Genomic DNA, 12,311 nt, shown 5'->3' on the forward strand with positions numbered 1-12,311 from the left:
CTGCCAAAGTCATAGATGTGTCACTGTATCTGATAGTTTGCATGAAAAGGTCTAGATGGTCTATGTCCATTATAGGAATAATTCTTATTTATCGAGGCGATATTCATTTAGAAAGAGTTGAATAAATAAGGATTCTAAAAATCATTCATTGATAAGAAATATTGAATGTTTTACACATACCTACTTATATATGTGACAGTAAAGATGTTGAAACCCCACATTTACACAAATTCATTCAGTTTTTTTCCATTACATTGTGATTTGAAATCCACACCCCTCCTGTGGAAGATTTAGCTTACGTTGTCCACAGAGGGAGTATGGATTTCAAAATGAATAAACAATTGGGTAACTTCCATTTGAAATACTCATCACTCCAGTAGTGGAAGATAAAGGTAAAGCCATATATAGGGGGAGTATGGGGTTTAAAATAGTTAACCCAAGCCAATTCCATTTGAAAAACACACTCCCTCCATGGAAGCTAATAGATTAGCAACTATTTTAAACTGTTGCGATTTGGTAGTTCACAGCATCTTGTGAATGTAGTGAGCTTTGGCAAAAATTGTATTGATCATTTCATAGCGAGCATATACAAGAATTCAAATATCACAGATATACCTTTGTAGGTCCTGTGGTTCTTGAATTATGTTGTAAAAAGGGCTGAAACAACAACACTTTTGTAAAACATACGTAACTCATTAACAACAATAAATCAAACAAGTTTTCAAAGTATATGATTTGTAGAATGAACTTTTGCAAAACATCAAAGTGTTGTTTTTTGTTTCAATAATATATTAATTTAGACAATGAAAATCCATTTTATTTTGGTTGCTTCAACCAACAATACCGTGTCTACCCTTAACTATTCCACAGGGGTATGGTATACATCAAATGGCATAGCTCATTGACACATAAACACCTGTCATGAGATACTCACTATACTGACTGGTCCTGCAGGAGGAATGGGCACCATCGTCAGCTGTAGAGTAAATTCTTTCAGTACATGGAATAAGGTGTATGGCTTATCTTTGAGTTGAGGTATTAAGCTGAAATCAAATAGATCAACAACATTTTCAAATCAATTTTGCTTACCATTCAAGAAATATTTAGCAACATACTAGAGCTTAGTGAAACAAGACCTTAGAATTAAAATATTAGCAATGAAGTTTCAAAGTTACAAGAACTACTATTGGAACATGAGCAACTGAATTTATTGTGTAGAAAGAAGTTAAAAATATTGAACAGTTGATCCATGAGAAAAAATCTTGGGTCGTATTGGAGCAGGCTCAAGTAAATTATACTGACCTCAATGGTTTATTCCAGTTGATATCCATTCCATACACCCCTATGGAAGGCATGACCATAATCTTCCACACAGGGGGTGTGAATTTCAATGGGGTTACCTGAATGGGTGACTCCATTCGAAATCTACACCCTCTGTGTGATAGATTTAGGTCATATCTTCCATAGGGGGTATGTGGTTTTCAACTGGAATAGCGCAATGGAAGGTAAAGATGAAAGCACAATTGAAGATCAAAGAAAAGGCTACTCCCCCATTAAATCTAGGGAACAATCTTCCTTTCAGTCAAAAGATCATAGGAAATCCATTACCTCAACTGCAATAAAATGAAAGGCTTAATAGTTACATAATCTCTCCGTAGGTTAGGATATACTTACGTTGATAGACATTCTTTAAGCAAAGTGAAATAAGGCTGTTGTGATATCAAAACTATACATGTAGGCACCCAACATAACAGTTTATCATTGCTTTCATCACTATCTGTTTGGCGTACTGTTGTTGTAGATGATGGACATTCCACCAGACACAAGCCTCCTCCACCAGGCATCTGAAAATATACGAGGAATAAATTGGCATAAGTTCACTGTTACATGACAAATGTATGATTTATTTATATGAAATTTTAAGTTGATCTTTTCTGATTGTTCACATTAATGTGCTTATGTACAGCAAATTCATGATACCCTGAATTAAACCTTATGAGGCTGGTTTTTGTGTGTGGAAATGTGGTCATAATTTTGGCATCTTGGACAAGTGATTCGTTGTTAGTTTTTAATAACCTGTTAATGTTATAGAAAACAGTAGTTGACCTGTAGTTTTGTTTCCTCCATCACGGGTTTATCCATCAGGTATCATAAAAGATGTCACTGTACAAGACTACAAGTAAACACATTTACATGGATCTTACTATTTGTTGCTTCCTTGATTACTCATACAAGCTGCTTTGATGGCATGCAGGGCAAAGACAGGCATCCCAGGCCAACTTTTTAATTTTGAATGGTAAGTACTACATGACTCAACCTACCTGTTTAACTGAGTACTGTCTGTGAGTTATAAGACACACTGCATAGGAGCGACGTCCACTGATGCTAGTCAACACGACAGAGTGTAAATGGTCTTCGGGTCTTGTCTCTTGAACAAAGCAATCACCTACATACATACACAACACAATTATAACAGATCAAAGGTTAAGCCAGAAAGGTGGTGGTAGTACAGGTGAGTGACCCCCCATCAAGCAGTCTGAAAGGAAAATAACTCAAAGAAGTTCCTGCATTTGAAGTAGCAAATTCTGTATGCACAACATTTTGTTAAGATTTGTGCTCATTCTGAAGTTTTGAACATCAATGTGTATCCTGATCAAAAATGTTTTGGTTCTAAAATAAAAAAAAATCTTGCCTGTACCATTAATTCTAGATGGCAATTTTTTGATACCACATAATTTGAACAGACTTGCAAAACAAACAAGGAGATTCTCGAACCATAATAGTATCATCTGCTTTCATCATCACCTGCTTTCACGATTACCATGGGCAACAGAAGTAGTTTTATTGACAGTATGAAAGAACACATCTATCATAATTTGCTGCCAAACTTTTGCATAATGCACACTGGAAACACACCACACTGTTAGAACCAGCATATTGTACTGTGGTAAGGTATTTCAGTCAATCTGACTTTTGGTAGAGAAGCCCCAGGATCAACATTATTAACCCCATGAGAACTACCTGCTTATTGGTCAAAAAGAAGTTTTCATTATCAATTGTGCCAATCAGCAGCATTGTTAGAATAATTTTGCCACACAAAAAAATTGGGGTGAAGCTCCATTCTGATTGGTGATTAAAGTGAAGATATCATGTAATTGACCAATCAGAGGCAATGTTACATGTAGATCAGGGGGTTAAAATACCATCTGTACAATACCCCTGACTCACCTGGGAAGCTGGGTATGAGGAAATGGAAGAGCTCTCGGTTTGATTGATAAGCGTCTGGCTGTGACTGATAAGCGTCTGGGTGGTAGAACGCATGGCATGAGGTGCGAATCCTTGTGAAGATGCTGGTGACATTGGTGTAGTTACTGCCGCTATTGGAGGATAAAATGGATCAACCTGAAATGAGGCAACAGATGATACAGTAAAATGGTAGGAATATTGTATTGTTTAAAAAGAGTCAACAATCATTCCTGGTCTACATGTATTATATCAGTACAACCACTCCCATCCCATACATAGGTTCCAGGATTGTGCATAGTTAGTAAAGCCAACGCATAACACTCTGTCATTTGTAGTCTGTGCTACAGACTGTGTACCTATATTACCCATAGGCAGTTTAACTAAGTACTGGGAACCAGACAATCTTGGAAACCATAGTGGGTTTTCGTTATTCGTTGGGCATTGCGGTTTGCAACTCACAGCTTTTGTCCCTAAATCGTGAGTAATTTTGCCAGCAACTAGTACTGCTAGTCAGGAAAGTTACCGGCCCGGCCAAAAAGTTATGGGCCAATGGCCAGTGGCCGGCGCTTATTTCGAACGCTGAGCTTACCTGTACTTTTGATTGTGGAAAATATGCCAACTGATTAGAGATAACAGCAAGTACTGAAGGTTCCATAGGTTGTCGAAATATTTCCCCTATGCCATCGCCTCTATCTGGCTACAATCAAACACAAAAAACAAAGATGACTTTTATATCATGCTATTCTTGACTTTTATATGATGTAGGATAAAATCATGTCATTGTGTCATACTTTGTCATTGATTGGCTATTAATATTTATTTGCTTCAAAATTTTCTTACCGTATTTCGTCAAATAAACGCCCCCGGGGGCGTTACATTTTCCCAAAGGGGGCGTTTATTCAAGGTCAATTTTAGAACGATAATTCCCGTTAAAATCATTAGGTAAACTTAAAACTCACACTAAAATGACAAACTATGAACTAGAAACACTGACTTCTGGTTCTCTTCCGGGTTTCCAATCCAGATTTTCGCCAATTATTGATGATATTAGCGACCATGTGGACAACTTGGTAAGCTTACTACACAAGATAGCATGGAAATATCGGCATTTTTGAAACATCTTGGTTGAAAAAAGTGGTGGGGTGTTTATTTGAGGGGGCGACTATTTGACGAAATACGGTATTTATCCCCTGTAATGAACAAGGATGCAAGACATATAATCAAAGATCAATACATGATACACGAGGATATTTACATTTTTGAAATGTTATAATTTTACTTTTTGCATGTTTTTGCATGGTGTTGTATATAGGTGGCTCGCATTATCTTCTCATAGTAGAAATAAGCAAACAATCTCAAATCTACAGGCCCGTACCACTTTTGATGAGTCGTAACTCAAATTTTGAAATTGACCCATTAAGGTTTAAAAGTTTAGCAGTGTTGGAAGTAGATCAAAATGTGTACATTTCCTGTACATTAGGTCTGAAACCCAGGTCTGGAAATCTACAAATTCTTGTCAATTTTTTATGACGTTTCGTCTAAAAGCCAGCCTTATTTCTACCAATGGGAATAATATCCATGTAATTTACCTGTGCATGAGACCTTCTGCTGTATTTCAGCCCTGTGTCATCATCCATACCAACGACCACACACATCTCTATCAAGCTGTTTGGTAGCTTGGATATCTTACTGTCTGACAAACTCATCATGTGTCGTAATGCAATTCTACTGATGGTGTCATATGAGCCTGTGGTATAAAATATATAGGTTAAATATTTCATTATATTTCAAAATATCTTTCATCCAAATTTAAACATCAACAGAATATTTGTGAGTGGACGCGGCGAATCAGCCGTAAACTCGGCAAATTGTATTCTGAGTTAAAGTGTAAAAGGTATGTGAAGGTCGTATTCATAGGTGTATCAATTCGTTGCGACAAGTATTTTATCAAACGCTGTTTAAATCAATCAATAATACTACTGCTGAAGAGGATAATAAGCTTCTACCTATTTCTATAGAATAGTTCTTGTCTTTGTTTGCTTTGGCTAAATCCTGTCAAATCCTGTTCAAGTGGTAGATAACAAAGCATTGTATTTTGTCTAAGTATGTATAATCAACAATGAACAATGAGAGGATATTTCTGAACCTCGTTGACTTGGGGATGATTTGAAATGACCGTCAATTATGACTGTTGGATATTTATTACCAGAAATGTAGAAAAAGAGACACATGTAGAACTGATAAAAAATACAATCTTGTCGAAGGAACAGAGTTCAACAAATCATAACACCGCTTTTGGATATCGTTTGAAGTCAAATGATATACCATTTTAAAGCTTATGGTATATATTTTCTAAACACAAAATAAAACAAAATTGACCGGGACCGACTTTACGGCTGATTCGCCGCGTCCAGTCACATTTAATATGCATTGCAAAAATGTCTACACTGTTACTGATCTTCCGAAAAATGATAGCAATGGATTGTAGTCTCAAATGCGAAACTACATGTATTGTGTGCAAATTCAAAGCTAGAGTGCTTATAAAAGTGTAAGGTTACATGTATGCATCAGAATTAAGGTAATTTATAAGGTAAAAGCAAAAGCCATAATGTATGGTTTTGGTCAAATTTTAATTTGATTAATTTTTTTCAATCTTTGCCCAAAATTATTACATAATAAATACAATTGTCAAGGAAGTTTTCTCATTATTTTAAGCTGAAATAATGAGGTAAAATGAAAGAAAACCACTTAGCCTCTTAACTGTGGAGCCACAGATATTGGAAAGATCAAGCTCTAGAAACTATGGGGGGACTGGCAAATAAAACTGGGCCCAGTTTTACTCAAAAACTCTTTAAATTTGACTGTAGAGTACTTGTCTTATATTTTCACAACATAAGCTGAGACAAAAATGATGAGTAAGAATGCAACAGAGCCACCCTTTTTAGGTGCCCAGTATAAAAAACATGACCCTAGTCATGCTAGTGTGTCATATTTAAAAGGGCATGATTAAGGCGCATCATTACGTTTATTGCACTGAAGATGGCACTTGCTCAAGAACTCTAGCCAAGAATTTGCTCACCGATAGCTTCACATTCTAGGCTAGCGACCATTGCATTCAAAATCTAGTTGGATTCGCTGAAGCATGACACCGTGTAAAGCAATGGGAGTTTAGAAGTAAACACAGCCGATCACGGATATTTGGGCGGATTTAACCGAATTTAGAATGCAAAACACCCAATTGGGCGGAAAAGCACTTGACTTTTAAACTTCCGGTACTTACTGGGAAGTTTACTGACCGATCAATAAATGGTCACAAAACCCATTGTAATTTCAATTTGGAGCTTCAAAGTCTCAAAACCTTTATAAATCGGCTAAATTGAAAGAAATATACATCAAATTAGTGCCATGCCTGAGACTGGCAAAAGTAGCCCAATTTTAGACAAGTAGCGGCATGCTTTTTTGAGTAGCGGCAAGTGATCGCCAAGTAGCCCAATTGTGCGCCTAAGGCGCGGCGTTGGCATCACTGGAAAGATCTGTGACCAAGTTACATGTAATAAAACCCTTGTTGTTCTATACAGGAAGTTCCCTTATTGATTCACTGACATTTCCTGTCAATCATATTGACACCCCCTCTTGACACTTTATGTCAATCACAATGATATTTGCTTGAGAAGCTATGAATTTGCTCACATTTGAGGCTAAAGACCACTACATGTAGAATCGAAATCTAGTCGGATTTGCTGAAGCATGACACCGTGTAAAGCAATGGAAGTTCAGTACACACAGCCCGATTCAGACGGATGATCACATCAAAAATGTTGCTGAAATTGCACTTCAACAAAAGACTTCAGTTTGGACAGTTCAAAATACCCATGGGCAATCTTTACAAATTTGAAACTGGAGGTCTTAAGTAAATTGACATGTCTATTGACAGAACTTTCACCTAGGGTCATGTTTTTTATGTTGGGCACCAATTGCGTTGCATGTGTATTTTTCAAGCGAATCACATGTTTTTACAGGTTTGGTACTATAACTTCAAAAGTTAACATTAGAACCCAATTAAAGTATATATTCTGAGAGCATATACTCGGATGATTTCAGAAACGAAACAATGGGAGTCATTATACAGGGTGGCCCATAAAATATACAGGGTGTAACAAGCAAAATAAGGATGAAAATATTAATTCAGTTAGGGTGTCACCCCCGACGTACATCGATAATGTAAAAATTTGACAAATGTTTAAAATAGCTAACTTAATTGCCCACCCAGTCATATGGAACTTATGGCGGTCAAGTAATTCAAAATGTAGATACAGGGTTGTCAAAAATCTATCTATATTTATATAAATTTCTTCAAAACATACCTTATTTGGCACTGGAAATGCAAATTTTCATGATTGAGGTATGTAACTAGATGTAAAATAAGCTCAACAATCCAGTTTTGAAAGTTAAAAAAGAATTCGACAAAGCGCTTTTTTTGTAAAAATTGACTTTTGGACCAAAATTGAGTGTGAGGGCACTCTTTCAGATTTGTCGCAAACCTTCTATGTTTTACTAGTTTTTAGTTTACTAAAGTAAAGAGGATCACAACCAAGGTCTGCTTAAGAAATTTGAGCCTTTTACCATGTTTTGTTTGCCCGTAGCACCCTTTTGAATGTTCCCTACATTAAATCCCTATTCAAATGCATAGAGGTCAATGAACTTTATTAGTGTAGCAACAAGTAATTAGTAAATTTTAATTGTCTAATTATCAAATACTGAGGCAATGAATGCCAAACATGATATCATTTAGCCGAGATCAAGTACAAAAACAAGTAGAAAATAGAAATCCATCAATAATGTTTATTGAAGATCATGTGGCGGAGGATCACCATTGTACAGCATTGTGATCCTCCACCACATGATCCTCCATCACATGAGCCACCCCTGACTAATTAGCCTGAACGAGTTGCAGTAATTAGTACAAATGAAAATCATAAATTTTTGTTTCAGAAATTGAAAGGCCAATGTCTAAGGAACAAAATAGTACCAGACAAGCTCATAATAAACATCAAATAAATAAACAACATACATGTAAACATGTCTTGATGAGTAAGAATGCAACAGAGCCACCCTTTTTAGGTGCCCAGTATAAAAAACATGACCCTAGTCATGCTAGTGTGTCATATTTAAAAGGGCATGATTAAGGCGCATCATTACGTTTATTGCACTGAAGATGGCACTTGCTCAAGAACTCTAGCCAAGAATTTGCTCACCGATAGCTTCACATTCTAGGCTAGCGACCATTGCATTCAAAATCTAGTCGGATTCGCTGAAGCATGACACCGTGTAAAGCAATGGGAGTTTAGAAGTAAACACAGCCGATCACAACAGGCGATTGCATCAAAAATGTTGCTAAAATTACACTTCAGCAAAATTTTATTTATCCAAAATAGGCAAATCTTGCTCAATAACTTTCATCCAAATTTCAACATTAACAGAATAAATAACCTCCGGTGCAAAAAGTTGCACCGCTGTCCGACCGAAAAACGGTAGCAACGTACTCTAGCATCGAATGCGTAACTATCGTGTGCAAATTTGACGCTAGAAATCTCGAGTAAGATGGCACTCGCTAGAGTTCCGAAAGCTCAGCCCTCTAAAATGGACTTCTCTAGGGAAAGATTAAATCTATTCTTACTCATGTTTATGATGTTTACCGACCAAAATGTCTAATCATTTTTTGTTACAGTTGATCTATTTTCCAATCCAGGATGATATCATTCATGATAAACAAATGTACATGCAATTTGTGGTCCATGTTTTTATAAGGTTTGCCATATTTTCACAATTTTTTGTACAACCCATGCCTACTGGGCTGGGGCTCCCCACCCCGGATCCTCCGGAGTACCGCAGGGATCGGTCGCTGGCCCGTTACTTTTCACAATGTACAGTGCCCCTATCTTATATCAGCACATGGTGTGTATACTATGGTGTATGCAGACGATACACAACTATATATGTGTTTCCACCCTGATGATCGAGCTCAGGCTATTGAAGTGATGGAAAACTGCATTGCGGATGTGAGATCATGGGCGTTGCAAATAAATTGGTCATAACGATGCCAAGACCGAACTCATCCATGTCACTTCCGCTTCTCGAACAGACCTGCTACAAACATATCGCTTGTAATCGGGATTCCGTGATCAATCCTTCAAGTGGTGCGCGCAATCTAGGCGCTGTAATGGATTCCCACTTTTGTATGAAAGAGCACATCGACAGCATCTGTAAATCAGCCCTAGTTGCAACGTAGAATTGGTCAAATCAGATACTATCTTGACGAGGTCTGCACAGCGAGATTAGTTCATGCATTTGTTACATCAAGGATCGACTCCTGCAACTCTTTATTATACGGCCTTCCGGATAGCTATATCTCCAAGTTGCAACGAGTTCAAAACACTGCAGCCCGGCTCGTCACTCGCACCTCCAAGTATCAGCACATTACTCCTATTCTACAGGCACTTCACTGGCTCCCTGTCCAACAGCGGATAATCTACAAGATTCATCTCATGACCTTCAAGGCTCAAAATCAACTTTCTCCTCTGTACATCTCAGAGTTCATCTCGCACTACAATCCTAGTCGCAAACTTCGTTCATCTTCTAAATCGCTTCTCTCAGTCACATGTCGTCCATCTACCAAATATTATGGGGAAAGATCATTCGCGTTCGCTGCACTGTTTCTTTGGAACACCCTGCCACATAGCATTCGTTCTGCTAACTCACTGCACTCTTTCAAGCGACTTCTGAAGACGCATCTTTTCATTGTTTGATTCATCTGTGATTTTTTTTGTTATATATTATGTTTCAATTTGCTGAGGGTGATGTGCTAGAAACCTCTCCCCTCAGCAAGGTGTTGTGCCACCCCATTTCGTGTATTATTTATCGCCTGATAGTTATCGCTATTTTTCGTCAACTATTCTTATAAATATTCTCTCTGTTGTTCTTGCTGAGGGTGACGTGCTAGTAACCTCTCCCCTCAGCAGGGTGCTGTGCCACCCCGTATCGCGTTTTAATAATCGGCAAATGTTGTTCTCGCCGCAGGTCTCGCCAACTCCTTTTTAATTGTATTATCATGTTTGTTATTGCTGAGGGTGATGTGCTGGTAACCTCTCCCCTCAGCAGGGTGTTGTGCCACCCGTATTTCACGATTTTACATATCTTGTTATTAATTCGTGCTGCTTTATTTATTATGTTTCTAGCTGAGGGTGACGTGCTGGCAACCTCTCCCTCAGCAGGGTGTTGTGCCACCCCGTATTTCGCGAATTTAATATCTTGTTATTAATTTGTGCTGCTTTACTTACTACATGTATATGTTTCTAGCTGAGGGTGACGTGCTGGCAACCTCTCCCCTCAGCAGGGTGCTGTGCCACCATCATATTGCTGTAATTCCATGCTGAAATATTTCTCGCTCTGTTTGTTTTGATCTTATTCGCCATTTAATAATTATTATGTTTTTATATTGATCATGTTGAACTTTGTTTTTGCTATAATGGACTGTAATATAATAAGGTTTTTGTTTAGGCCAATTACAATTGATTCTTAGTTTCCTGTTTCCCGCCCGCGTCCAAAGTAGAGAATTGCAAAATATTTAATTATTTTATTTATATTTTGGATTTTCTCTTTAAAAAGAACTTTTAATGACTACCATTTGCTACTTTCTGACTTTGATCATATCATCTATAATGATGAATAAACATAGAACCTAATTGTACCATTACTATGTATAAAATCAAACATAGTACTTAGTAAAATAATTAAATGCATGCTCCTTGTCAAAATGACTTGATGTAGGTTGCGACCACTTATTTTAAAATAAAGAAAATAAAAGATAATTAATAATTAATAATTAAAAGTCGCCTCATCCCTGGTTTTCAACAATGAAACAGGAAACTAAGAATTAATTGTGAAGGGCCTTATATTGCTTATTGTATGCATATGTTTTGCTACCATGCGTCTTTCACTTGGTTTGGGACCCTTTGCTCGTTCTTATTTGTTCTCCATTCCTTGTGAGGGATGCTTGGTGTAGCCTAATAATGTAGTTTGTATTTTTAGGTATATTCTTTAAGGATTTTTGTTCACTGATATTTTGTGTTTACTTTTATGTATGTGTGCTCTGTAAAGCGCATCGAGACTTTTGTATGATGCGCTATATAAATCTCTTTTATTATTATTATTATTATGTGAAGTGAAGTGAAGTTATCGGTGTCGGTGAGCAAATTCATGGATAGCCTAGCTAGACAAAGCAAAATCCAATGTGCATTTTATAAAATTTAAGCTTACTGATTTACTGGAATTTTCAGTAAGCTTACACACACTAATCATTAATTGCACAAATATAAAAACCGCCGAGCATTTGTTTCTTGGTAGGAAAATTACTCTTTTATAAACATATTTAACCAAAACGAATACAAACCTGGGCTCTGTGGCGGGCTCTGTGGATTGGAATCCTCCGACTTATAAGATTTCAGTATGCTACGGCCCCGCGATCGATTTCCTTTTTCGTCAGCAGCGCTCCGATCCGATGTTTGACACAAGCGGCTAGGGGACGCAGGGGTAACCTTGTCAATCAATGGTTATTCTATTGTCCACCAAAGTTAAGCTTATGACATCACCAATACGTTTATATCCATGATCAATCCAATCGATAGGCAATTGTCCCCAGAGGACCACTGTGCGAAATTGACCAAGTTTAACGTGTGCGCATACATGTAAATCTTTATGGAATAAAAATTAAATAATTATAAAATATTACAAGTTGAAATTAAATAAAATTTTGTAGGGCCTAATAATAATGAAAAATCATCACAATGTTATAAATAATGATAATAGGCCTAATAACAACTTTTATGTTAAATCATTGACCATTTATAATATAAAGCTACCAAGTAATCTACATTTTAATGTGAAGGTCTGAAAGGCCATCCCGGCAAACACAAAACATTTTTGGGTTTTGGTTTTGGTAAAAAAACACGTTTTAATAACATTAAATGTCGGGTTAAATTAAGGTCATGAAAACATTTTAAAACGTT

General features: G+C 37.0%; 2 protein-coding genes across 2 annotated transcripts in view; both read right to left on the reverse strand.

Annotated features, from left to right (window-relative positions):
• The window catches only part of LOC140148721 (DENN domain-containing protein 3-like), a 24,342-nt gene extending 21,900 nt beyond the window's left edge, over positions 1-2,442 (reverse strand). Inside the window, exons 1-3 of the mRNA XM_072170765.1 lie at positions 2,322-2,442; positions 1,675-1,844; positions 935-1,043 (exon numbers count right to left, since the gene is read on the reverse strand). Of these exons, the coding sequence (XP_072026866.1) occupies positions 935-1,043; positions 1,675-1,844 (279 nt within the window). The 5' untranslated portion in view covers positions 2,322-2,442. The remainder of the gene's footprint in view (positions 1-934; positions 1,044-1,674; positions 1,845-2,321) is intronic.
• Positions 2,390-11,806, reverse strand: LOC140147324 (uncharacterized). Its single transcript, XM_072169102.1, has 5 exons — positions 11,696-11,806; positions 4,836-4,993; positions 3,836-3,943; positions 3,229-3,402; positions 2,390-2,446 (listed from the first exon to the last, which is right to left on the reverse strand). Exons 2-5 carry the CDS (start codon positions 4,953-4,955, stop codon positions 2,390-2,392), a joined length of 459 nt encoding a protein of 152 aa, XP_072025203.1. The 5' UTR covers positions 4,956-4,993; positions 11,696-11,806.
• Positions 11,807-12,311: the final 505 nt, after the last annotated feature.

Source organism: Amphiura filiformis, chromosome 3 (genome assembly GCF_039555335.1).
Source record: "Amphiura filiformis chromosome 3, Afil_fr2py, whole genome shotgun sequence".
NCBI classification, from domain to species: domain Eukaryota; kingdom Metazoa; phylum Echinodermata; class Ophiuroidea; order Amphilepidida; family Amphiuridae; genus Amphiura; species Amphiura filiformis.